The 25,071-nt window shown below is 49.6% G+C and overlaps 5 protein-coding genes across 5 annotated transcripts; 2 read left to right on the top strand and 3 right to left on the bottom strand.

Annotated features, from left to right (window-relative positions):
* Nucleotides 1–6,946: 6,946 nt before the first annotated feature.
* On the top strand, nucleotides 6,947–8,845 carry N7532_001681 (CAZyme family AA7; the record flags this gene model as incomplete). The annotated part of the gene is made up of 4 exons (XM_056614175.1): nucleotides 6,947–7,786; nucleotides 7,970–8,274; nucleotides 8,426–8,573; nucleotides 8,630–8,845. 4 exons carry the CDS (start codon nucleotides 6,947–6,949, stop codon nucleotides 8,843–8,845), a joined length of 1,509 nt encoding a protein of 502 aa, XP_056479216.1.
* A 484-nt stretch (nucleotides 8,846–9,329) lies between these two features.
* Nucleotides 9,330–10,085, bottom strand: N7532_001680 (uncharacterized protein; the record flags this gene model as incomplete). Its single annotated transcript, XM_056614174.1, has 2 exons — nucleotides 9,330–9,496; nucleotides 9,560–10,085. The coding sequence occupies 2 exons, from the start codon at nucleotides 10,083–10,085 to the stop codon at nucleotides 9,330–9,332; spliced, it is 693 nt and encodes a 230-aa protein (XP_056479215.1).
* Nucleotides 10,086–11,003: 918 nt separating this feature from the next.
* N7532_001679 (uncharacterized protein) lies at nucleotides 11,004–15,579 on the bottom strand (the record flags this gene model as incomplete). Its single annotated transcript, XM_056614173.1, has 4 exons — nucleotides 11,004–12,444; nucleotides 12,496–14,837; nucleotides 14,894–14,952; nucleotides 15,009–15,579. 4 exons carry the CDS (start codon nucleotides 15,577–15,579, stop codon nucleotides 11,004–11,006), a joined length of 4,413 nt encoding a protein of 1,470 aa, XP_056479214.1.
* Nucleotides 15,580–19,019: 3,440 nt separating this feature from the next.
* N7532_001678 (FAD-dependent oxidoreductase) lies at nucleotides 19,020–21,497 on the top strand (the record flags this gene model as incomplete). Its single annotated transcript, XM_056614172.1, has 5 exons — nucleotides 19,020–19,312; nucleotides 19,391–19,650; nucleotides 19,714–20,084; nucleotides 20,138–20,736; nucleotides 20,798–21,497. 5 exons carry the CDS (start codon nucleotides 19,020–19,022, stop codon nucleotides 21,495–21,497), a joined length of 2,223 nt encoding a protein of 740 aa, XP_056479213.1.
* A 211-nt stretch (nucleotides 21,498–21,708) lies between these two features.
* On the bottom strand, nucleotides 21,709–23,907 carry N7532_001677 (sugar porter family MFS transporter; the record flags this gene model as incomplete). The annotated part of the gene is made up of 10 exons (XM_056614171.1): nucleotides 21,709–21,867; nucleotides 21,934–22,060; nucleotides 22,114–22,210; nucleotides 22,258–23,097; nucleotides 23,149–23,194; nucleotides 23,244–23,308; nucleotides 23,360–23,500; nucleotides 23,571–23,695; nucleotides 23,755–23,774; nucleotides 23,827–23,907. 10 exons carry the CDS (start codon nucleotides 23,905–23,907, stop codon nucleotides 21,709–21,711), a joined length of 1,701 nt encoding a protein of 566 aa, XP_056479212.1.
* Nucleotides 23,908–25,071: the final 1,164 nt, after the last annotated feature.

Raw genomic sequence — 25,071 nt, 5'->3', positions numbered from 1 at the left:
TGAATGAGTGAGGTTGTCCCTCAGGGAGGGCATGTCTTCATGTAAAACAACTTTCCAACTCTTCCGGTGCCGATAATGATGATGTGTTCAACTTCGGTGGCGAAATGGTTGCTTGCGTGGCTGTGGATGGCTGTCTGAGAGGTTGTCATAGGGACAGAAGCTGTGGACCAGCTTGACATCCAGGGTCGGTTCACTCCCGGCGTCGTTGAAGACCCTTGGCGAACACATTGTGGACCAGAGAATCGGTATTGGTATAATCAAGCAGCGAGGAGGAAAATATGCCGTGTCTGTCCCGAGTTGGAATCCGACCGGCAAGTTAGATACACGAAGGAGAAACAGTTGTATAACCAAGAAAGAAAAGATTGGTACGTGACGGAGCATTCATCGCGACGGAGTACATCAAGTTATTGTGCGGAGCATTCCGCTCACTGGAGGTCTTCCTCGTGGCAAGTCCAGCAAGTGACTAAGTGACTGAAAGAAATTTTCTTTCCAACTTTCACCGAGGTTAATGGGGTCGAATAGATTTTGTATTGTAGCGGTAGGGTTTGCTGCGTATGTCGCCTTGTATTGATTCTGAGCAGGGCCATATTCTATTTCAAAGAGCCTGCACCGATGCCTGAGTTCTCGGCGGCTCGAGCGATTTGGTTCTTAGACGCGGTATTCTGTTCTGGCTGCAGCTGAATAGCTTGCTGGAGAGGATATGTACACTCCAATGGTAGGTTGATGTTGCGAGGACTTCGGACCTCATCAGTTAATTCGATGGGTGTCTCCGTAGCTGCTGTTGAGGGCCAGGGTGATCGTAGCAAAGACAAATGATGAAATTCTTTGTAACCGTTGGGGGACGTGGACAAGTGATGCGAGGATCGGTTGTAGATAAATGGATGGTCATGTCGGAAGACCGTGCTGAGAATATAGGCAGGCGGCGCATTGAAGAGGACGGGAGTATGGAAGATTGAAAGACTTGAAGAAGAGCTGGGTCCGAGTCAGTAATAATCCGACAGAGGGGGGCCAAGTCAACAATACCTTTTGTGTGCCCATGGCTGACGAGATGTAGTCTGGTAGTGGCAATGGATAGTGGTGGTGGTGGTGTTTTTTTTTTTTTGTTGTTTTCTCCCCTTTTCTTCGTCTTCCTCTATTTCCCTTTTCCCTTTTCCTTTTCCTTTTCCTTTTCTTTTCCTTTTCTTTTATTTTTTCTTTTTCTTTTTCTTTTTTTCTTTTTCCTTTTTTTTCTTTTGTTTTTAATTTTGACAGATGGTAAGATGAGCAGCGAAGGCTTCGGACTGCAGGCAAAAATGCCATATTGGAGTATGAGTAAAGCAGCAAGAAGAGAATTTTGATAGTGGATGTTTGGTAATGAGGTTCTTTTGTTGGGTTTGGTGGATGTTTGGCAATGGATGGTCGGTGGTGAACGTTTGATGGTGGATGTATGGTGGTGGACGCCCGAGGGTGGATAGAGCGCAAGAAAGGTAATAGATAACGCCTTGTTCGATCATGAAGGCAAGCCTGTTAAGAATTGGGCAGAGGCTCTATTAAGAATGGAGACAGGCTGTATGCGCGAGACGTTTTTCAACGGAGAGCGCGCGATGGCTTGAATGGTGGTAAATAATGCTCTTGATCACTAATGAATCGAGACACGATGGCCTGGCCGAAGGTAGACAAGGGCCTGATGGAGAGGTCTTCGGTGGTAGAAGACAGCGCGGCAGTTTGGTCGGAGGTAGATGTGGAATTGATCGATGAGGAGGTAGCATTGGTGAATATAGCAATTTTGATGAAGGACGAGAGCGCGAGGGCTTGGCGATGAAAGTTTGCGTGGTTGAACGGCGTCGCAGTAAGCCCAGGTATACGTCCTGTCCACAGCCCGACTTGTGGATTTCGAAGCAGAAATAGCCCCTTGCAAAAAGCCCCGGCAAACTTCCATTCCAAATTTGGAACCCCAAGTTGGGTCTTCGGTATCCGAGAGGCGAGGTGTGCGGACAGTTGTCGACAAAGATTGTAGGGAAAAAGAATGTTTAACGGTGGGCGATGAGTTGGCGGTAGTCAGAATTTGGCGACAAGTGAGTTTGACGGTGGTGGATATTGAAAACAGACAAAGGTGTGATGATGGAAAAGGCTTCGCGGTGGACAGAGCCTGATAGTCATGCTCAATTATTGGGAGAGCTCAATGATGGATGGAACTCAAAGGTGTGATTTGTGAAATGAACAAGTCATCCGCACGGACAATGATGGTGGAGGTACGTATGAACGAGACCATATCAATGCATGGCCTGTATCTCCGCGTTCCGTCCACAACCTCACTGGCGGTTTTCGAAGCAGAAGTAGCCCCTTGCAAAAAAGCCCCGGCAAACTTCCATTCCAAATTTGGAACCCCGAGTCGAGTCTTCGATACCTGTGGAGGCGAGTTGTGTGGACTGTTATAGACAGAGTGTGTATGAAAGAAGAATGTTTAATGGTAGGCGATGAGTTGGCAGTGGACAGAATTCGACGATGACGGAGTCTGTTCGACAAATTTCGGTAATTGACCGTGTCCGATAGTTGAAGTTGGTGGTAGACGGAGCTCGACGATGATTAAGCTTGATATCAGAGCCTAATGGACAGGTTTTGGTAGATACTGTCCGATGGTTGATGGGTGGTAATTTCCGATGATGAACAGGTCTTCCGTATGAACGATGACGGTGGAAAATATGTAGAAGCGACACCATAATTTTGGCTTGGGTCTCATGTCCCGTCCACAATTTTGGCCTCACTGGCGATTCTCGAAGCAGAAGTAGCCCCTTGCAAAAAGCCCCGGCAAACTTCCATTCCAAATTTGGAACCCCAAGTTGGGTCTTCGATATCTGTAGAGGCGTTGTGTGGATTGTTATGGACAGAATGTGAAAGAAGAATGTTCAGTGGTGGGTGGCGGCGCCGATGAGTTGGTGAACAGAGCTCCACTATGATAGTGCTCGATAGCAGACAAAGTCTGATGGACAGGTTTCAGTAATTGACTGAGTTCGATAATTGATGAAGTGGTAATGTTTGACGATGAAAGAGTCATCCGTATGGACGGTGATGGTGGGAATTAGGTATGAGCAACCCCATAATTTTGGCTTGGGTTTTCATACTCCATGAACGACTTGGACCTCACGGGCGAATTGAAGCAGAAGTAGCCCCTTGCAAAGAGCCCCGGCAGACTTCCATTCCAGATTTGGAACCCCAAGTCGGGTCTTCGACATCCGGGAGGCGAAGTGTATGGACGGTGGTGGGTGAAGATTGTACAGATGACGAACATCCGATGCAGACAGCGAGTCGACGGCTGCTTGAATTTGACCATGGACGAAGTTTAATGATGTTGAGCCTGGAGCTTAAGAACAGACATAGTCTGAAAATGAAAATTACTCCATAATGGGCAGGGTCCGAAAATTGATCATGTCCGACGGTTGATGTCTGGTTATTGATTCTTTCGTGGTGGTTGACGGAGCTCAAAGATAGAGCTCAGCAGTGTGTGGAATAGTCTTTGGCCATAAGCCAGTCGATCATATGAACGAAGATGGGTGAAGGTATGTATGAGCGAGACCATGTTCATGGCGTGAATTCTCATGATATGACCACACTCTATCTCACTGGCAGATCTCGAAGCAGAAGTAGCCCCTTGCAAAAAGCCCCGGCAGACTTCCATTCCAAATTTGGAACCCCAAGTGGGTCTTCGATATCCGGCAGACAAAGTGTATGGACAATGAAAGTTCGTGATGAACGGTGATCGGTGGTGGACAGAATTTGATCAGGGATGAAGGGGTGGTGGACTCAGAGCTTGAAAATAGACATAGTCCGATGGTGAGAAACGCTCTGAAAATTGACCATATCCGGGTGGTTGATGTCAAACTGGTGTTCTTTTGTCGTAATTGAAAGAGCTCAATGATGAAGTCTGTATGAACGACGATGATCGAAGGTGTCGAAGGTATGTATAATTGAAATCGTGTTCATGACGTGGATTCTCAGGTCCTGTCCACATCCTCGAAATTGTGCCAGATCTCAAAGCAGAAGTAGCCCCTTGCAAAAAGCCCCGGCAGACTTCTATTCCAAATTTGGAACCCCAAGTCAGGTCTTCGATATCCGGCAGACGAAGGATATGGACGGTGGTAGATGGACGGAGAGCGCACGGAAGTGATTTCCGAGATGGACGGACTCGGCTGTGGATCGAGTCCGATACCTGAGGAGGTCCAATGAAGAGTGGAGTAATCTTGGCGACGACCACATTGTCGGTATCGGCTGTGGGCAAATCGTCCGTAGAGATGATGATGCTGGTGGAAATAGCTTGTATGAATTAAGCCATTTTCATGGCACAATCCCTATGTCATGGGTTCGTGTCTGCTCACGGTTCTGTAAGCGGAAGAGAGACGAAGGATGTAGGTGGCAATGAGGGACAGTGCATCAACGGATTGGTGTCCTGAATCCTCGCTTATTGTTCATGTCACCCCTGTAGATCTCGAAGCAGAAGTAGCCCCTTGCAAAAAGCCCCGGCAAACTTCCATTCCAAATGTGGAACCCCAGGTGGGTCTTCGATACCTGGCAGACGAATTGAATGAACAGCGGTGGACGCAGAGTATGTGGACGAGGTAAAATCCGAAGATGGACGGACTCAATGGTGGATAGAGTCAGATAGTTGCTGGAGCTCAACGAACACCCGAGTAATCTTCATCGATGGAGAAATTGTCTGTATCTTGTGGAAGACAAAAGGTTCTGTCGTACAAGCGAAAACGGTGGAAAGTGGTATGAATTAATGGAGCCCCATTCATGGCATGAATCTCGTATTCAGTTCGTCCTGGTTGGCGAATATCGGAATGGACATACGAGGCATACGGTCGGCGATAAATGAAGAGCCTGAAGGCGAAGTGGTCTCAATTCCATGAGACTTCGCGACATTTTTAGGTCGTCACTGGTAGTAACCTCGAAGCAGAAGTAGCCCCTTGCAAAAAGCCCCGGCAGACTCCCATTCTTGTAGAACCCCAAGGAGGGTCTTCGAGATCGCATCAATGAAGCCATGTGCGACAGTGGATGAGGGTCCGCTCAACACAAGATGGAGTGGTTTCCATTGCATGAGTGCTCGCATCGTTTTCACGTCGTCACCGGTAAATCTCGAAGCAGAAGTAGCCCCTTGCAAAAAAGCCCCGGCAGACTTCTATTCTTGTAGAACCCCAAGGCGGGTCTTCGAGATTGCATCAATGAAGACGTACTAAATGGTGGATGAGTTCCCATGTGTTGAACGGGGACGTGTACGACAAACGAAGCCATGCTCCCTGGGCGAGACAATATCGGAGAGGCAGATGTTGTGGACCATGTGGGCGAGTGCCACAGAAACGCGGAAGCACAGTCAAAAGCCTTGATGAGCTCTGGAAGTTGCTGCACGCAGAGAATGTTTGTCCTGGCAAACTGTGGTAGTACCACAGGCAGAGCATACTCAAGGCTCAAGTGAGTGAGCTCCGTTGAAGGCTCAACGGGCGAAGCCCCTGTGAGAAAGGCTCAGTGAGCGAGGCCAGTGAGCAAAGGCTCAGTAAAGTAAAGCTCCCTAGAAGAAGCCTCGAGTGATGCGGATCTCGATGGAGGAAGCTTCAGTGGATGAAGGCTCATGGGGGGAAGGCTCAGTGAAGCGAGCCTCGATGGAGGAAGGCCCAAGTGAGCGAGGCCACAGGGAGGGAAGGCACAGCGAGTGAAGCCTCAGTGGCCGCATGCATGGCCGATGAGCAAGCAAATGCATGGTGGGCAAAGCCTTGATGGATGAACAGGATTACCTGTGGTGGGTTGATGGATGAGAGTGGGAGAAGAGTGATGGATGAGAGTGGGAGAAGAGTGGAAGATGGGAGTGGGAGAGGAGAGAAGGAGATGACGGGTGGAGGGGTACGGTTGCCTTGGGAGTTCCTTCCCTTTTAAACGCCCATTGTGCGAGCACGTGCCCAAGCGAGACCTGCGAAGCGAGTCACGCCACTACTTTTACGGAACTTTCCTTTAAAATAATTCTACGGAGTTCTATGGTTGACAGTTGCTAGGTGGGAGGGGGGAGGGTGTGTGGTAACCGAGGGGAGGAGGATTGGGTCTTCGATAATCGCGAGCGCTGTCCGTAGGTAGACTGATGATCTTGAAGTGGGTCATTACTTGGAAGCTGGAGACACTCTTGAACTTCTGCTTGGAATTTTTGCCACTTTTTCTTTCCCTCGTACGCGGTAGTGGCATGTGAGTGCGTCGCAGGCTGTGTGTTTGGTGCGCGGCGTCCGGTACGCTTCCATACTGGAGCACAATACGCTCTCCGTCTCCGACTCCTCAGAGTAGAATAAGTCCAGTGAGGATGGTGAGGATCCCCAGTCCACAACAAGCTGTATTACATTGCCTTTTTCCATTCTTCAAAAGCGATTGATCTCCGTAATCCAGGAATGCTTCAGCGTGGCCTCACAGCAAACTTGCTGGACTCAAGTTACTTTGACCATCTTCCAACAGTTTAAATCAGTCTCTTTAGTGGCATTTCGCTATACGTTCAAGTCTATTCACTACAGTATCAGGATTCTCTCACTCGAAGTATTTTGGTGGGGCATTTTATAGATCGTGAAGGTGGGTCTCTTCCTGAGGCACGTCCTATCACATCCATGGATGTGGTGAGCCCGGCGATCTTCTTCAGCACTCAGCCACATCGTAGTATCATGCTGACATGCTCTACGAATGTCATTCAGCAGGCCTCTGGTGGGCGAGCTCTATATGCACACCATGTATGCGTTTCAAAGCTTGGAAATGAACATTCATACATTGGCCGAAGATCCCCATCAGCCTTGAGACAGGTGGACCTCATGCCTACGGATAGTGTCGGCCAATCGACAAGTGGAAAGCGCCGTTACAGCTCCAGTGGCTCATCAACTTCACATCCTCAATTTCATATGTAGATAAGGGGCAGCGGACATCCCGGCCAACATTCAATGGATCAACCATGCACAGAAAGAAATCATCCGAGCTTGGTTTCCCTGGTTTTGTATTCCCAGACACCAGCGGTAAACAGCATGCACTCGCCTCCGCAATCAATGGCCTGGACTACGGCTCTTCCAGTATTTGGAGCACATCTACTATCGAGGGGTATCTGAAGCAGCATAATATGACCGAGGCCCGACTGAACGATATGGCCATTCGTAACCTCATCGGATACTACTATGTCAACCTGGACAATGGCACACAACCTTTGACAGCCGAACAGGACGCATATGTTGATGTCCGTGGTAACTACGCTAAGCTGATTCGCTCTCACGGATCCAAGTCGATGGCCCTTCTTAAAAACGAGAACAACGCTCTTCCCCTCAACAAGCCCCATAAAATGGCAATTTTCGGCTCTCATGCCCGCGCCGCTATTGCTGGACCGAATATGGAATTCAGCGTTGAGGGCTCTAGTCCTGTTTACGATGGCCACCTGGCCACTGACTCTGGCTCTGGACAAGGATCTCTGCCTTACCTCATTACTCCCGAGACTGCGTTTACCATCAAGGCCGCTCAGGATGGTACCATGCTCCACTGGGTTGCGAACGGCTTTGCTCGCAACCTGAATCTTCGGCTTGTTGTCAATAATACTGGTCATGCCTTTGCGGTTAAGGCTTCCGGGAAGGGTGGTCTTACTATCTGGACGCATTTTCTCAAGGACAAGGAGTACTACCCGTCCTTCAAGGCTGCCAACGGCTATACGGGACCGGCAATCAATTTTGGTTCTGTTGTTCAGGTTTTCGAAGCTTATGAGTTTGCTAAAAGTGTCGGCCACTTTGTTGTTGGTGGTGAAGCTGTCCCAGTTGGTCTTGGGGGCGGTTAAACTGCCGGTGGTGGCCACTCTCCCAATTGTCAAGCATGTACGGACTGGCATCTCACCAGGTCCTGGCTATGCAAGGAGAGTCATTTTTCTGCGTCACCACATCATGACTCGCATACTAATTAGTTTAGTCATACTTGTTGATGGCAGCTTCATCGCCGCTAGCTCAACCGAGAACTCAATGTTTTCTGGATGCTTCGCGGTGGCGGCGGCAGTACAATTGGCGTCGTCACGTCTCTGACCGTCAATGCCCTGGCCTCAATTGGAAAAACTACGACTGTGACGTTCAACTTCACAGTGCATGGCACTCCGGGCCCAGATTCCTTTTGGTCTGCTGTCAAGGCGTACTTGGACCACTTCGAAACCTTTGTGGACGCGGGCACCTATGGCTACTACTACATTGGAGCCTCCTCAGCCGAAATCGGAACGACATATAAAGGCGACACGAACTACTATTTCCGCATGGAGTCGTTCGTGTCGCCCAACATGGTCCTTCTTACTCCGTGGTTCAATACCCTGGACAAATTGCCTACACTCCTTGGTACAACCACGCGAATAACTTGTGCGTTCTTATTGTGCTCCATTTTACACCCGCAGCTATGCTAACTGTCATATTTCCAGCCATTATGCGTGGGTCGAAGCCTTCCCCCGGGAATACGTCGGAACCGACGTCGGGAAAACTGCATCCCGTCTGCTTCCCCGTAACGTCTTCCAAAGCGACGATCTTCGCGATCAGACCTGGGCTGCATATAAAGATGCAGTTGAGCAGGTATGTCATATTTGGACCCAAATATCTCTTTTAAAATAGTTTCTCAAGCAATATAGTGCTCTTCCTCGCCGGCTTCCACATCAGCGGAACTGGCATCTCCGTCAAACCACCAACAGATACCTCCGTCCACCCAGCATGCCATGACGCATATCATTGTGGGCTCCGAATGGTACTTCACCTCGACTTGGGACGTGGTAAAGAGCCAGACCTTCTTCGTGACCGAGTGGATGGATGTGCTGCGCAAGATTGCACCAGACTCGGGCGCTACATGAGCGAGCTGATCTCATTGAGCCGAATCTGCAGGATGCATTCTACGGCGTCAATTATCTGCGTCTCTATGTCCTTTGCAGAAGTATGACCTTATTGGTTTGTTCTTTGCGCTGACTGCTGTTGGGGCTGAGGATTGGGAGGTTCAGACTGTTGATCCGATTCCGAATTCGTGAAATAATAATGGGCGGCTTTGGCTTTGTCTGAAGTCTTCTAAATGAGATACGGTATGATGCACCTCCGGAGACCGGTCGATTGAGGTGCAAAAAGATATTTTCATTGCATTGCATGATGCAACTAGAAGTCCTCATATTTAAAAACAGGGCCAGATAGGCGACACTACAACGAATGTCAAGCTGATTTGTGGAGGATGGTAGCCAGAATGAGATCAGTAATTACTGCAAAATAATCAAATATGGGTAGATTAAGTTTCTATATTGAGTTCAGGTAGATTGTAACTTCCTGGAACTACTAAAAGGCCAGTCCACATCAACCCGTCTGGTTCTTAGAGTGCACACACAACGCAATGCCACCCAAAACCAGGATCAGGCCCAGCCACGTCTCCTTCGCAATAACCTTGCGATCAACATACCACTCCCCGAGTACCGTAAACAAGAAGGCACTCGAATTAGCCAGCGGAACCGTCAAAGACAACTCTACAAGCGCACGTCAGCATCAATCCCAACAAGACCAGGGAATATTCAAACCAAAGAACATACCGTGCTTGCCAACTAACAAGAAAAACCAAATACTCCCAGTCAAATTAATAACCAGGGGAATCGAGTACGCCGGCGTCCGCAACAAATTAACCACCGTCCAAAACACAGACACAATCTTCGTCCGGAGCCATGACCGCCTATTTGACTGCATCCAAGCCGGTGCAGGCGCATCATCCACATCAACCTCCTGCGCGACGCCGGCATCCGCACTCGCCCGACGTTCCTCCTCGCGCTGGCGACTCGCACTGCGCCTCCTCACGCCCTCATCTTGTATCTCGTCGTCGCGCTCGAGCAATTCTTGCTCCACTCCGGCGTCGGGCGAGGGTGATTGGTTCGATGAGTTTGTATGTGAGCGTCCTCGTGATGTGGTGTTGGCGGTTTGCTTCTCTTGTCGCGCGTTGAAGTCTGCTGCTGCGCGTCGTATAAAGGGGGTTGTGAAGCCCCAGGCTACTCCGACCAAGAGGAAGGAGAGGACGTAGTTGAATGCTGATGGTTGGGCCTCGGGGATACTTTCGTCTGGGTCCATGGTGTTTGGTTTGCGAGTGGGAGTGGTTGGAGCTGTGTTGGAATGGCGCTTGAGCTGTCGGCGGTGGTTGCTTTCTGGGGTGTTGGTCCGAGCGTCGGACCTGCAGCGACGAAGTACTACACTCAGTACACTCGAGATGAGCAACCGACAGGCCAGCTTTACTATTTCGTTCGAGATGGATTTTAAAAATATTTGAGATTGAGATCAAAGGAATACGACAGGAACGTAACAATGCCTTGACATGTCCTCATCCACGGCCTCATAGCACCAATTTGTCTTAACGTTAGATGGACTACTACTAAGAACAAAATTTAAAGAATAAAATAAGGCCAAAAATGGTCAAAATATCACATGCCAAAGTGGGTATAACCCAGTAAATCTTTCCGACGGCTTTCACACACCGCGGCTGACAAGAAGGCCAAGAGCAGATCGGTAGCTTAATAAACCCGGGATACCGAGCTGACTATAGTTACCAAGTGGAGACCAAGACAAAGTGGAATTGAAGCGGACTCGGACTGTCCGAAACCCGATGAGTCTCTGCTAGGCTACAGCATAACCTAGTTCACTCCTATAACGATGGCTTGGCTTTCTTTGCTGCTAACTAGAGCAGTGTCAGTATACTAGGTTAGAAAGGGGCTTTGAGCTCCACCTGCCAAGAGGACGGCACGTGGTCTAGAATAATCACATCCCAGATTGAATTTTATCGGTTTATTTAGGGGACATTTTTATACGAAAATTATGGAAATTATGCTCAGGAAAAATCCTTGAAGAGATGTTGAATTATATTATGAGGCAATCGACAGAATAGTGCCTGAGACCGTCTATACAAAAAATGAACCAAGCCTAGGGTAAGTGATAAATGCAATATAAACAAATGCAAAGATATACAGAGAAAGGAAAAAAATCAAAAGGAGGCGATCATTTATCAGCCTTGGACCTCTTCGAAGGAAGAATATTGGCAAACTTCTTCTTCATGCCTTCAAGATCCCACTTCTTAACACGGAAAAGATAGTAAAGCATCGTAGCCATGAAGATATTGAAGATAATGAAAGCCCAAACAATGCCGAAGTTTCGCCAGCGGTCAGAGTAGTAGATATCCGACTGCGAGGTGTATTGATCGGCAACCGTCAGAGAGCAATACTCGCAGTTCGAGGTAGCTTCCTTGTTCAGAACCTGGCCGCCGGCGAGAGTAGCGTATTTCTCAAGGTATTGCCAACAAGTCTGGCCGGATGGCGGGTTGAATTTGGACAGCTCGGAATCGGCACACTCGATTGCGCGGCCGTGGACTTGGGTGGAGACCATTGCACTGGTCCAGTAGGTGAAGGGTGATACGCGGTACATGAAGATCCAGAAGCCTGGTAGGGCGGAGGGAGGCTGCATCACACCGCAGAAGGTGAGGGACATGGCGAAGAGAAGGACGACGACGGCGCTGGCGGTTTGGGCGTCGGGAAGTGCAGCAATGCACATTTGGGCGAAGGTACTGGCGTAGATAAAAAATTGGATACAGAGGAGGAGAACGGTAATCTGGCTGACAGAGCTTGGGATGCCAACCACAGCGTAGAAGTAACAGGCGAAGATCAGGATACCAGTGATGACCATGTACGGGATTTCGACGATGACGTTTGCGATCAGGAAGGCTTTCCAGGAGTAGGCCTTGGAGGGACGCTCACGGACCTCGTAGAGAGATCGTTGAGTAACGAACAGAGGCATCAGTTGCTGCACCAGCGAGGTGAAAATCGTGCAAAGCATGAAGACTGAGTAGATGATAGTCTGCATTCCCTGCAACGATGTCTTGGCCTGGTAGAAAGAGAAACCGATGAAGAGACCAGCTGCAATACCCAGTCCCCACTTGGAGATAACATAGGACGGCATGCGCCAGTACTGCTGGAAGACACGGTAGGTGACCTGGTACAGCTGGAACCAGAAGGGCATGGCGAACTCGGCTTGCGTAGAAGCATCGTCGTCGTCACCTCCCTTGCCCTCTTGCTGCTTGTGGATGCGATCGATCTCGGATTGGACCTCGCCGGACTCCTTGCTTTCCTTCCAGACATCGAACCAGTCTTGGCCCTGGGGGTTGCATCCGGCGTTGACGACGTCAAGCATGAATTCGGCGGGGTTTTCGCTGTCGTCGCACTTGCGGGCACCGTGGGACTCGAAGTAATCCAGGAGAGTACGAGACTGCTCGCCGATAGGGCCGAAGTACACAGTCTTGCCACCTCGGGCGAGGAAGAGAAGCTGGTCGAATTGCTGGAAGAGAATAGCGCTAGGCTGGTGAATGGTGCAAAGGACGGCTTGGCCGTGCTCAGCGAGCTTGCGGAGGAAGGAGCAAATAGCCCATGAACTCTGGGAGTCGAGACCACTATAACATCATTAGTATTCGGAAAGGAGCAGAGGAAAAAGCGACACATACCTGGTCGGCTCATCTAAGAAAAGAAGCAGCTTAGGCTTCGCCGCCAGCTCAACACCGATAGTAAGAAGCTTGCGCTGCTCAACATTCAGACCTTCACCGGGGACACCGACAATGGCCTCAGCGAAATCTTCCATCTTCAACATTCCAATAACCTGTTCAACGTAGTCGTACTTTTCCTGAATCGGAACACTGGCAGGCTGACGCAAGAGAGCACTGAAACGCAAACTTTCACGAACGGTAGCAGTCTCCAAGTGCAGATCCTGCTGCTGGACGTAACCCGTCTTCCGCTGGAAACTGGCATCGAGACCGTTTCCATTCACAAACATGTCACCAGTCACAACGCCGACGGAAGTCCGATGAGCCAAGACATCCAAGAGAGTGGTCTTACCGGCTCCACTGACACCCATAAGAGCAGTGAGTGTGCCAGGCTTGACCCATCCAGAGACATGATCCAAGAGACGACGAGGCTCGCCCTTGATCTCAATGTCGTAGCTCACATCGCGCCAGGTGAATATATCGGTCTGAGGCTGAATCGCCGACATACCCTTTCCATCGTCTCCGTCGGTGGTGGACTGTCGCACAGGTGCCTCCGAGGTGTTTTCAACATCGTTATCTGACTTCTCGTGGCCACGGCGCATGTTTGGGGGCTCATGACCGCGACGGAAGACAAGTGCTTCAGCAGTGCTCGTGGTAGAAGAGTTGAGCTCGCAAGCAACAAAGTAGATGATCATGAAACCGACCAGGAACGCGAAAAGGATACCCAGGTTGCGCCACACGTGCTCGTAGGTGTACTTGTAGTTCAACCACATATAGGTATCTCCATTGACGGTTGTCTTTCCAGCTTCAGAACCAGTGACAGAGCAAGCGAAAGCGTCACCCGCCAAGTCAGCGTAGGATGGGACGAACTGGGAGCAGGGGAAATCTCTCCCGTGGAATTCGTTGGCAATCAGGATTTCAAAGGCGTAGTAAATTGGATTCAGATAGTGAATCCATTCAAACCAGGGATGCATAGACGGAACGGGTAAGACGAAGCCTGTGTAGACAACCAGAGCAAGAATCATCACACCAGCTAAACCCATGGCCTGTGATACCGTCTTCGTGACTGCCGCTAGAGTACGGAAAACCGCACTCATGACAAACATGATCAGGAACGTAACCAGGAAGTAGAGGAAGAAATTGCCTGCCTCGCGCTGAAGTCCGGACAGGAAGTAGATAATTATGTTGAAGGCGACTGCGAGGAGGAACTTGACAGGTATATCGGCTGCTATACCTGCAATTGCTTCGGTAAAAGGGTGATAGAAGGCGTATGAATTATGTTTCTCGACGATCGGGCGTTGTGCGTAAAGACTGTTGATTTCGCTCATCGCGGTAAGAGCGTTGAGCAGAACGGCGAAGAAGAGCGTGGCTCCACGAGCCTGGAAGCCGGAGGTCTCGAAGGGAGAGTCGTAGAATACGGATCCGATGATGAGGGCCATAATGATGTTACTGACGACTGTTGAGACTGTGGCGGCTGCGTCGTTCCAAAGCCGTTGATACGCGCGGACCGTGTTCAACTTGATCTGCATCGGCACACTGATGATGTAGGGCGACTTGGGTCGGGTATGCTTGGCTTGGTTGCCACGCTTCTTTTCCTGGAACTCGATGACAGCTGATGAGTCCTCCTTCACAGGATACTCCTGCTCGTACGCAGCAATCTCCTTTTGCAGCTGTGCGTACTCGGCAGAGCTGAGCCATGCCTTCTCGAAGTCTTCGGGGGTGCGAGGAACGCGGTTTTCGAAGCCGGGTTTGGCTTGACGTTCTCCTGGGTTCGTCACCGAGGTGAGGAAATCTCCGGTTGTCTGACGAGCAGGACAGACCCATCCTTGTCGCTCGAAGTATCCCTTTGCGACCTTGGCAGATCCAAAGAAGACCTGGCGACCTTCGTAGAGAACGACCACCTTGTCGAAGACGTCGTAAATGTTCTGACTAGCTTGATAAGCCGCGACGACGTGAGAAGAGCCGGCAAGATCAGAAAGTAGTCGCAGCGATTCGACAAACTTCAGGGCGGTGGCAGAGTCGAGTCCTCGCGTGGAATTATCCCACGCGCCCAGAGGTGCTGCTGCCAGAGCCATCTCCGCGATACTCACTCGCTTTCTCTCACCACCGGACACACCGCGGATAAAGTCATCACCAACGCGGGTGTTGTATGTGTGGCTGAGACCGAAAACGGCCATCACAACCTGGGCCATGTATTTGGCGTATTCCGAGCGCGACATTCCCTCGAAGCGATGAGATGGGGTTCGTGTGGCACTGGCGAATTCCAGTGTTTGACCGACGGTCAGATGGGGGAAATGGCGATCGACCTAGAGACATGGCTATCAGTATTTCGTCTGGTAACTGATAATTGGGGAAATCTTACCTCCTGGTTATACACCACTTCGCCCTTGAACTCCTTGACCATTCGAGATTGAGGGATACCTAACAAGTCAGATTAGTGACGTACATAAATTAGAGAAATAAGGAAGAATATTCACCATTATAGTGGATAGTGCTCTCCTTATCAAGATCTAGACCATGCAGTTCACCGCAAAGGGACTTAAGGAGTGTACTGCAGCCAGCACCGGGACGTCCTAGGACCAAAAGCAGTTCACCCTTCTTCAACAGACCATTAAAGTCCTTCAGAATCCGCCTTTGAGGGGCATGTGATTCCCGGACGACTTGGGGAATTCGAAGAGGAGCAGTCAACATGGAGTCGACCGTGTCCTGGAACTGCAGAGCTGCACCCGATCCATAGACATTAAGCTGCTTGAACACAATGCCCATGTTCTGGCCCGGGCGGCCATCCCGGGCGGCATCGCTCATGGCAGCACCGAGCCATTTTCGCAGATCGAATTCCTTGCTCTGTGGGTCCAATGTGACATCGTGTTGGGCGATGGATGCCAGGCGATGGGCGGCGGTGGTCGACTGCCGACGTGATTGTAGAGTCGCAATGCGTGTGAGAGTCTCGACATCCTGTTGATTGATGTAGTTGATGGATTCGTATGTGGGTGTTGATTCACCCTTGGACCAGGTTTCCTCATCATGAGAATGTGAAGAGGCCGACATGGCGTCTGAATAGGAGGAGACAACCTCCGAGCTGGGGAAGGAAGCACAACGAAAGTACTAGTGATGAGACAACTGAATGACGGATCTAGAAGGATGGGAGCGATTGGTATTTAAGGCAACGTGCAAAACAAATAGAGTTCATGGCATGGAACGACGACCGAAAATTTCACGCAGGGCTATCCACGGCTGAAAATAGATATAACGTTCGCTAGCCCTTCGCCGCAAACTCCTCCGGTGTTTTCGGACGAGCTATCAACAGAGTGGGTCGCGGAGTCGGACGAATTTCAGTGCCGGCAGTCGCGACTGGGCGAAGGGCCCCAGAAGGTGCCAATTCCCGCCACATTATTGGCCTCGGATGAGGTCGAATCCGGCAGTGGAGCGCATCGGCGTCGATCATTCGCGATGCCGTTTCGGGAAGGGCCTACATTCCTTCCGCTGACTCATCTCATCCGGCTTCCGACGAACAGACTAGTGCTGATCCGCTAGCTAGTTTGTGTTCAGTCTGGCCGCCGTTTCACATCTCCGACCGTCTGGCGACCATATGTAGGGCTAGATCTTCCCTAGTTGATCCACCCTTTTGGTCCCAAAAGCCACGACTATCACTTCATGATGTCACCATTACATACTCATCTTTAAATTGAGATGAAATGCACAATTTACACGCTTTTTGACATGTGACATTCTAAAACTACCCTTAACACTTTCCATCGCGTCTACTCTGCACTAAGACTGTGGCAGTCCTCCAAGGCGAACTTTGTATGTAATCGGGGATAAGGATTAACGTAACCCACAAGCGAACCGCCCACACAAGCGAACCGCCCACCCCATCAATTTTGATCTGAGTACTATAACCTCTCTTTTATAACCATCCACCATGCCACCAAATCGATCTAGTTCTGCCCGATTTTCGCAGGATAGGCAGGGCAGAATCTCATTAGCCCTGCATGCCATTCAAAATGGTCAAATTACCTCTATTCGCAAAGCAGCACGCCAATTCGACGTCCCCTGGTCCACTCTACGCGATCGCGTCAACGGTCAACAAAGTCGCTCAGAAACACGCGCCAACAACCATAAATTGACAGAAGACGAGGAGAGATCACTTCTACAATGGGTGCTCTCTATGGATTCACGTGGATCAGCTCCTCGGCCTGCTATGGTGGCAGAAATGGCCAATCTTCTATTAGCCGAACGCTGTACGCAGACTGTTGGCGTCAACTGGGTCTACAACTTTGTTAATCGCCATGATGATCTTAAATCTCGGTTCTCTCGAAAGTACAACTACCAACGAGCAAAATGCGAGGATCCAAAGGTCATACGAGAGTGGTTCGACTTGGTTCAACGCACGATTAATGAGAACGGCATCCAACCTGACGATATATATAACTTTGATGAGACTGGCTTCGCAATGGGTCTTATTGCTACTGCAAAAGTCGTCACCCGTGCTGAATACTACGGTCGGAGATCTCTTAAACAACCTGGAAATCGTGAATGGGTCACATCTATCGAGTGTATTGGTGCGTCGGGCTTCAAATTACCACCTTGTCTTATCTTCAAATCCAAGACACATCACCAGGCTTGGTACGAAGATAAAGGGGTAGGACCGGACTGGAGGATCGAAATCAGTGATAATGGATGGACAACTGATGCTATTGGCCTTCGCTGGCTGAAAGATCTCTTTATTCCGAGTACGGCGAGCCGTACAAAGGGTAAATATCGTCTTCTAGTCCTTGATGGTCATGGTAGCCATTTGACACCTCAATTCGACCGACTTTGCGCTGAACATGATATTATACCAATTTGCATGCCAGCGCATTCATCTCATTTGCTACAACCACTAGATGTCGGGTGTTTTGCGAACCTAAAGCGCGCATATGGTGGCTTGGTTGAGCGAAAAGCTCGATGCAATATCAACCATATTGACAAGCTTGATTTCCTTGCCGCCTACCCGCACGCTCGCGAGATCTCATATCACTCGGATATAATTCAGAGCGCATTCGAATCTGCTGGTTTAATACCCTTTGATCCCGATCGGGTTATATCGAAGCTTAATATTCAGCTTCGAACACCAACCCCCCAGGAAGCCGACCAGGAAGCCGATCAAGTGAGTGGAGCCCTACAACACCACTCAACACAAAACAATTATATCGGCAAGAATCTTCAGTCAAAGCTCTACTCAAATATCGATCCGTGAGCCCTCCAACGCCTACAAAGCATGTGGTAGAGCAGACTCTTAAAGGCTTCCATGTCACGCTTCAAAGGCTAGCGATGTTGGAGAAAGAAATCCGGGATTTGCGCGCTGCCAATGAGGTTCGGAAACAAAAACGCAAGAGGTCTAATAAACGCATCGACCGTACTGAAGGCATGTCAATTCAGGAGGGAAGAGACGTAATATTCAGTTCGAACCAAGCCGTTGAATCTCTGGATCCTGTTCATCCAGAACTAGCTCCGGTCGCAAATGAGACTAATACACCACGACAACGGGCGCCACCAAGATGCAGTGGTTGTGGAGGGATAGGGCATAAGATAAATAGATGTCCGAAGCAGTGATATCAATAATTTAATGGCGTTGTGGTTATTTTATATGCAAATCAAAATTATAGGTTGAGATGGGTGGGCGGTTCGCTTATGTGGGCGGTTCGCTTGTGGGTTACGTTAAATAGCGTCCCAGCTAGTGGGACGAAAGGAGCCGTCGCTCAAATACTAAATAAATAGGACAAACAAAAAGACCACATGTTGGCAAGATGCTTAACTCCATCTCGAGGTACAGGTGAATCATCGTTCCTTGTCCCTGACGGATGAAGGTCGTGAATGTCGTTGACTTTTACACGAATGACCTCATCCCACCAGCCCAGTCCACAGGACGCCAATGGAGCTAATCTCTGCATTAGCCCGGTCACGGCTTCATAAAACACGGGTGTCAAATCTATTCCAATCCCGAACCCGACGCCGGAGGTGCCCGGGCCAAGATCATCCGCTCCACTACAAGACACAACGGATCCGAGAGACTGTGAAGAAAATTATTGGCAGCGGCTCCGCCCAGCAACTATAAAAGGGAGATCGGAGGGATCGGTGTATTTTGCCTCCGAACCCCGATGGCCTGGCTGTCAAAGCCACGATGGCGGCTGCACGAGCCACGTTGAAATGTACGATCGCCGGCCACTTCGCCAGAGACGTCCAAGTTCCGCTGACTAAAGAGGGGATTAGATGCTGTTTAGATCACTAATCTGGAGAGGCATGCGAACTGCGTATACTGAACTCCCGGATGCAAGATGGAATTGTCCCGGTTTATCTTCCGCATGGAAAAAGCCTTCATGATGATTTAGGCTGAGGGGCTACGCTCGCTCAGTGTCGCAAGAATAAATAATGCCTGCACGTGCCCCTGTTGATTGTCCATCACTTTCCAGTCTATACAGTTTTCCTACGGCATCGTCTAGCCAGACATGCCGCCCTTCAAAATCATCATCGTCGGAGGGAGTATCGCGGGACTCACTCTCGCGAATATTCTGGAGCGATACGGAATCGACTATATTGTTCTCGAAAAGCACACGACCATCGCACCCCAGCTCGGCGCAAGTTTGTGCATGCTGCCCCATGGCGCAAGAATCCTCGATCAGCTAGGCATCTGGTCCAAGATTGAAAAAATGTCCATGTCAATCGGTCAGAGTCAAAGCTTTGGTCCAGATGGTCTTCCTTTGGGCGCTCCCGAGCCATTCGGGGATACCATGGCGGAAGTGTGAGTTATGGAGACACATGGTATATAGTCCGCTAGTATCAAGCACTAATTTGGAAAATGATCCAGACTCGGATATAGTATGCATTTCCTCGATCGACAGCAACTGCTGGAAGTTCTATTCCAAAATCTCCAGGACAAATCCAAGGTCTTCCCTGCCTGTGACGTCTTCAAGATCGAAGAGCTAGATGGGGGCGTACAAGTCGCACTTAAAGACGGATCCATCATCACCGGCGATATTCTGGTGGGCGCAGACGGAGTTCACAGCCGTATGAGAGACGAAATCTGGAGAATTGCTGAGTCCGAGTCGTCGGAGTATGGCGCGGCGAAGATGAGCCAATGTAAGGGGATCAAACAACGGTACATATGACAAAGGAAACCAGTACTGACAATACATTCCTTAGCTATTAAATGCGACTACAAGTGTATTTTCGGTATTGGGAAGCGCCCTGAAGGAATCACCGACTACGCCAGCTTCAAGTGTTTCCACAAAGGCCGTTCATATCTGATTTCGGCGGGTCCCGACAACAAATTATACTTCTTTGCCTTCTTCAAGAACTCGGCCACCACAACCCACAGGGCTATCCCGAGGTATACATCCGAGGACGCAAATGCGCTTGCCGCTAAATTTGCCAGTGATCCCTTATTCAACGGGATTACTTTTGGCCAAATCTACCAGCGAATCGCGAACGCCGTCCTCGTTCCTCTGGAAGAATACGTGCTGAAGAAGTGCTTCTACAAGCGAGCAATTTTGATAGGCGACTCATTCCACAAGGTATTTCGGACACTTTACACCTAACTCTACGTCCCATCTAACATTCATACCAGATGAACCCCCTCGCCGGCCAAGGAGGAAACTCCGCCATCGAATCTGCCGGGGTACTTGCCGACCTCTTCAAAGAAACCCTCGACCAAGAAAAGCAGCCGAGCAACGAAACAATCGAGCACATCTTCCACGAATTCCAAGAGATACGCCGCCCCCGAGCTACCGGATTAATGGAAATGACCAAGAAAATGCAGAAAATGGAGGTTCTCGACAACACTCTGATCGAATTTCTACAGCTCAAAATCACTTCGAAGATGGGAGTTGACCACATTGTTCCCATGATCGCTTCGGGGTCGACACCAGGTAGGACTCTAAAATATTTGCCGAAGAATATCAAGAATGGAGCAGTCGCTCTGGACGAAGAGGTTAGGGTGAATCCCCGGGACCGCTCGACTCTGGCAACGGTAGCGTGGTCGGTTTTGATGCTTTTTATTGCATCTCTGAGCTGGAGCTGGACTCAGTTGCTTGGATCTTCTATAGCCACCAACTTCGATAAGAGCGGGTTTGGTCCGCTTTACGTCCTTCCACTGGCTGTCGCCATCAATACGCTTTGGGTCATTGAGTCTTACCGACCTGGACTTTTTCTTAGTCCTCTTGTCAGGTATGCTTCCTATACACCCATAAATTTCTCATAGAAAACTGACTAATCGCATATATTGTAGTGCTGTACCGTTTAACCTGGCCGTGACGAAGCTGAACTGGGCAACTATCGCACCTCTTTACTTCGCCCTCTACATAATCACTAGTCGAGGAAAATCTTTCTATTTTCCGTTTCCCAGAGCCATCGATCACCTCGTCGCTAAATCACTGCTGGCGTCCCTTTTTATCGCTTACATTCCAGCAGCTCTGAGGGTTCTTCCGTCTCTGACTCAAGGGGAACGACCAGATCTCAGCAGCAACAGAATCCTCCTAGCTTCTCATCTCGCCCTCCCAGTCCTCCTCCACCTCGGCAAACGCATCTTGGGAGCCTCCTCAGTGAAGCTCTCAGTCGGCCAGAGGCTGTTTTCTAGTCACGATCTGAAGTACCTCACCCGATTCTATACACTTCTCTTCTTCCTGATGAGTACTGCCCATTTGGTTCTTGTGTCTCTGGCTGTTCCACAAGTTATTTCCGATATATCTGCTTTGCAGATCATCGGCTCATGGGAGCTGACTCAATTTGCTTGCCTTGCTCTTGCTATTGTCGCCTGGTGTTTGTTTGCTGTGTGGGAGATGCGGCGTGTGGACCTGACTGAGGTCTCTTTGCTAACCACATTCGTGGTTTCTACGCTCAGCTCGATACTCATCGGTCCTGCTGCGGTGCTATTTGCTCTCTGGGGGTGGCGGGAGCATGTTCTGGAAATTGGTAGGCAGAGAATATGAGCATGCGGAGGGAATTCAAGTTGCGCTTGAGAAGTAGGCCTTGTTAAGATCGTTTGTTTGGTATTTCATTTCATCGTACGTAGAGGCTTGGTAGGATATTCATTTTCTATAGAATATTTTCATGATATACACAAAACATTCAAGCACCGCATGTAGTATTTCTGAAATCATGATTTGCGTAGATACTGCACGCAGAAAGCAGAGTTGTCAATCAAGCCGATTCAACAATCTCCTTATGCTGATCCACAGGCTTCAAATCATCATCGTCGTCAAGATGTGTTCCTCTCAGGCTAGCTTCAATATGCTTGATACGTTCCTTTTCTTCGTGTGCGGCTGTATCTCCAAATATGAGATCCATGTCCTCGAGGGTCTATGACACATAAGGTTAGCAAGAATCCCAAAGCCCGCCTATATGACTGCCAAAATAGAAGTTTACCTTTCCTCTTGTTTCAGGAATGCAGAAGAATGTGAATGCCAGGGCGATTAGGGCAAATGCCGCGAAGAAGATATAGGTGCCGTAGGTGATGGAGTCAAGCATGTCAGGAGTGACAAGGCCGATGATGCTAAATACGAAGGTTAGTCGGGCTTTGATAAATTTTTGAACAGATAAACTCACAAGTTGCACATCCATGTGGCAGAGGTGGTAATTGACATAGCCTTGGATCGAATCGAAAGATTGAAAATCTCCGAAGGAAGCACCCACCCAATGGGACCTTTGCCCGTTAGTAATTTTTTCGGTCAAATGGGGAGGAGAGCTCACCAAAAGAGTACGAGAAATTGATATCGTAAATGTAGATGAAAGCAATACCAGCCCAACCAGCTGATTTATGGTTCATCAAATTATCACCATACGCCCCGAGGATTCCAGCCACGATCACCAGCGAAATGCAGGTACCCGTAGCACCAGCCATAAGCAGGGCGCGGCGTCCAAATTTATCAATAAAGAAGAGAGCCGGGAGTGTACTCAGGCAGTTGACAATACCGTAGACACCAGTTGCGAGAAGTGAGGTCGTGTTGCCATCCATACCGAGCTGGCCGAAGATTGTGGGCGCGTAGTATATCATGGCATTGCAGCCGACAAATTGCTGGAAGAACATCACGGCGCAACCAATGAAGAGACGCTTGAAGCGGGCCCATTTTGTAAAAAGTGACATATACTGCGCGGCGTGTAGCTTGAGACCGGAGAGGCCGGGGAAGTTCTCGTTCGCGAAGGAATTTTCTAGCATAATGGATGCTCGGATCTCCAGATACTCGGTTTGGAGGATGTTGCTATCCTGTGATTGTCGGCGCAGTCTTGAGAGTGCAGAGAGCGACTCGTCGTCGCGCTCTTTCATGAGGAGCCAGCGAGGCGATTCTGGGAAAAATAGCATTCCAATGCCCAGTACAATGGCGGGTACGATCTGTATGGCCAGTGGAAGACGCCATGATGCCTCAGATTGGCCATTGCAACCTCCAGCTGGGACATCGTTGTAGGGGTCAAAACTAGGCTTTGATGATGTTCCTCCAGTGTAGGGCAGACTGGGCGCGCATCGAGTACCGCCAATGTAGTTGGTTCCGTAGTCGATCCAATAGCTGATCAGGATACCGATGGTGACCGACACTTAAACAAGATTAGTGCATGCAAGGGAATAATCTACGAGTTGAAACAAACATTGTTGAGTAACCACCAGACCTCCACGGATCTCGGGTATAGAAACCTGTATCGGGTTAGCTGAATGTCCGCCTTCGACGGAAAATGATGCTTACCTCGGAGATGTATAATGGTACCACCATGGTAAGCATTCCAACGGCAAGACCAGCAATTGCCCGGCCTAAAACAGTCAGCTTTGAGTCCAAAAGCTTTTAGTTTCAATTGCACGTACCGGCAAATAGCATTGGGATATCGATGGCACCGCACTGGATCGCGGATCCAATAACGAAGATCACCACGGCCAGGTTGATGGACAATTTTCGGCCCAGGCGATCAGCAATAGGTCCATTGATCAGAGATCCAAACCATGCAGCTAGACAAAATTAGTATATGCAGCCCAGAGGATACCTTCCATGCTCCAGATATGTGATGCCAGAACTTACCGAGCAAAAGCGTGGACACGAACCAGCCCTTGAACCCGCTGTCAGAAAACACGCGAGGATATCGAGCCGCAAAGGACTCCATAGTAATCACACCGCTGATGACACCCTGGTCGTAACCGAACAGCCTAAACTCCAATTGATTAGCACAGCCAACAGTCCTAAATAGTACTGCATTGGCACATACAGGCCACCAAGCGTGGAGAACTAGACACTGAAGTCAGCTTTGGATCTCACTGCCTGGAAAGCTAATACTCACCGAGGCCACACCGCATAGATACGGATTCTGCAAAACCAGCTTAAAGCCACCCTTCCGGGGGCTATCAACAACGGAACCCATAATTAAAAGCGATCGCCGCGATCTCCGGACAACTCCAGACCTAGACCTCGAAGCGGACGAGCACTTTATACACGTAGCAGGCCGAGGATCCGGTGCCACGCCGGGGAAATAGAAACTCTATAAGGGCGCGATGCCGACAGGACGACAGTACTCCGGATTCCCGAGTCGGGCGAGGGTCATGACGGCAGCGAGGTGAGTTCGGCGCGGACTGCAGTGTTCCGCCAATGACGGCGCCAGTGTGGTGATGGTCAGGGCCCGGTGCCTTGCTCGATGGGCCGATGCGACTAAGGTGCTTGGCTCCAACGCGGGGAATCGATGTGGAACTGGAGGCCCCTGAAGCCAAGGTTGGCAGTAGAGGACGGGTATTGCCTGGGTGGTATAGAGGCCGGTCGCATAAAAGAGGATGTATCCTCTTCAACCTCCAATGTTCCCTCTCCCCGTTTTCTGGAAGCAGATCGTAGCACCGGTTCAGCTGCGATACTTGGCAGTTGGCCGGGGATGTGGAGATGGTCGAAACTTGGGGGTGGAGCCTTGGGGTAGCATTCGGGCGAGTCCAACGTGGAGAAGCGAAGATCCTCGGCCTTGCTCCGATCGCGTCAGTCGATGTAGGTACCACCAAGGAAATAGCATAGAACTACCTAACTTGGATACTGGTTCATTTCAAATCAAAGTGAGGTATGCAGATAATTTTGGTTTCTACCTTTGGGTGCTCTTGCAACTACACTCCGAATACACAGGGCAATAACATGAGCGACTTTGTTTCTTTTTGCATGTACTGGTGCATGAGTCCTTGCTACTAGCTCTCGAGATTCTTTGCAGTCTACTAGTAAAATTATCTGTATTTTGATTATCAAAGTTTACCTATTGGTCGCTCGGCTCCTGCTAGTGATCAGTCTCCTCCCCACATTCCACCCTGAAGTATTTCTAAAATCGCGATTGTGATTCTAGATTCGCACGATTGAAGGATCATTTACTCAATTGAGTCAACAGCCAGGCCCACTCGCAGAGAAAACAACAGACATTGTGCTTTTACCAGGGTACAAACTGTAGTACAACATCACCGCCGAATCATCGCTGCTCCAGTCATGAGATCGTGCAACGGGCTCCCCATCAACTGCAGTTTCTACTCAGCAAGTTGCATATTGAACAAATTAACTTTTCCTT

The sequence above is a fragment of the Penicillium argentinense genome, assembly GCF_028826775.1.
Source record: "Penicillium argentinense strain IBT 30761 chromosome Unknown utg000002l_segment0_segment0, whole genome shotgun sequence".
Classification (NCBI taxonomy): Eukaryota; Fungi; Ascomycota; class Eurotiomycetes; order Eurotiales; family Aspergillaceae; genus Penicillium; species Penicillium argentinense.
The sequence above is the reverse complement of the archived record's forward strand: the minus strand, read 5'-3'. Positions and strand labels throughout refer to the sequence as shown.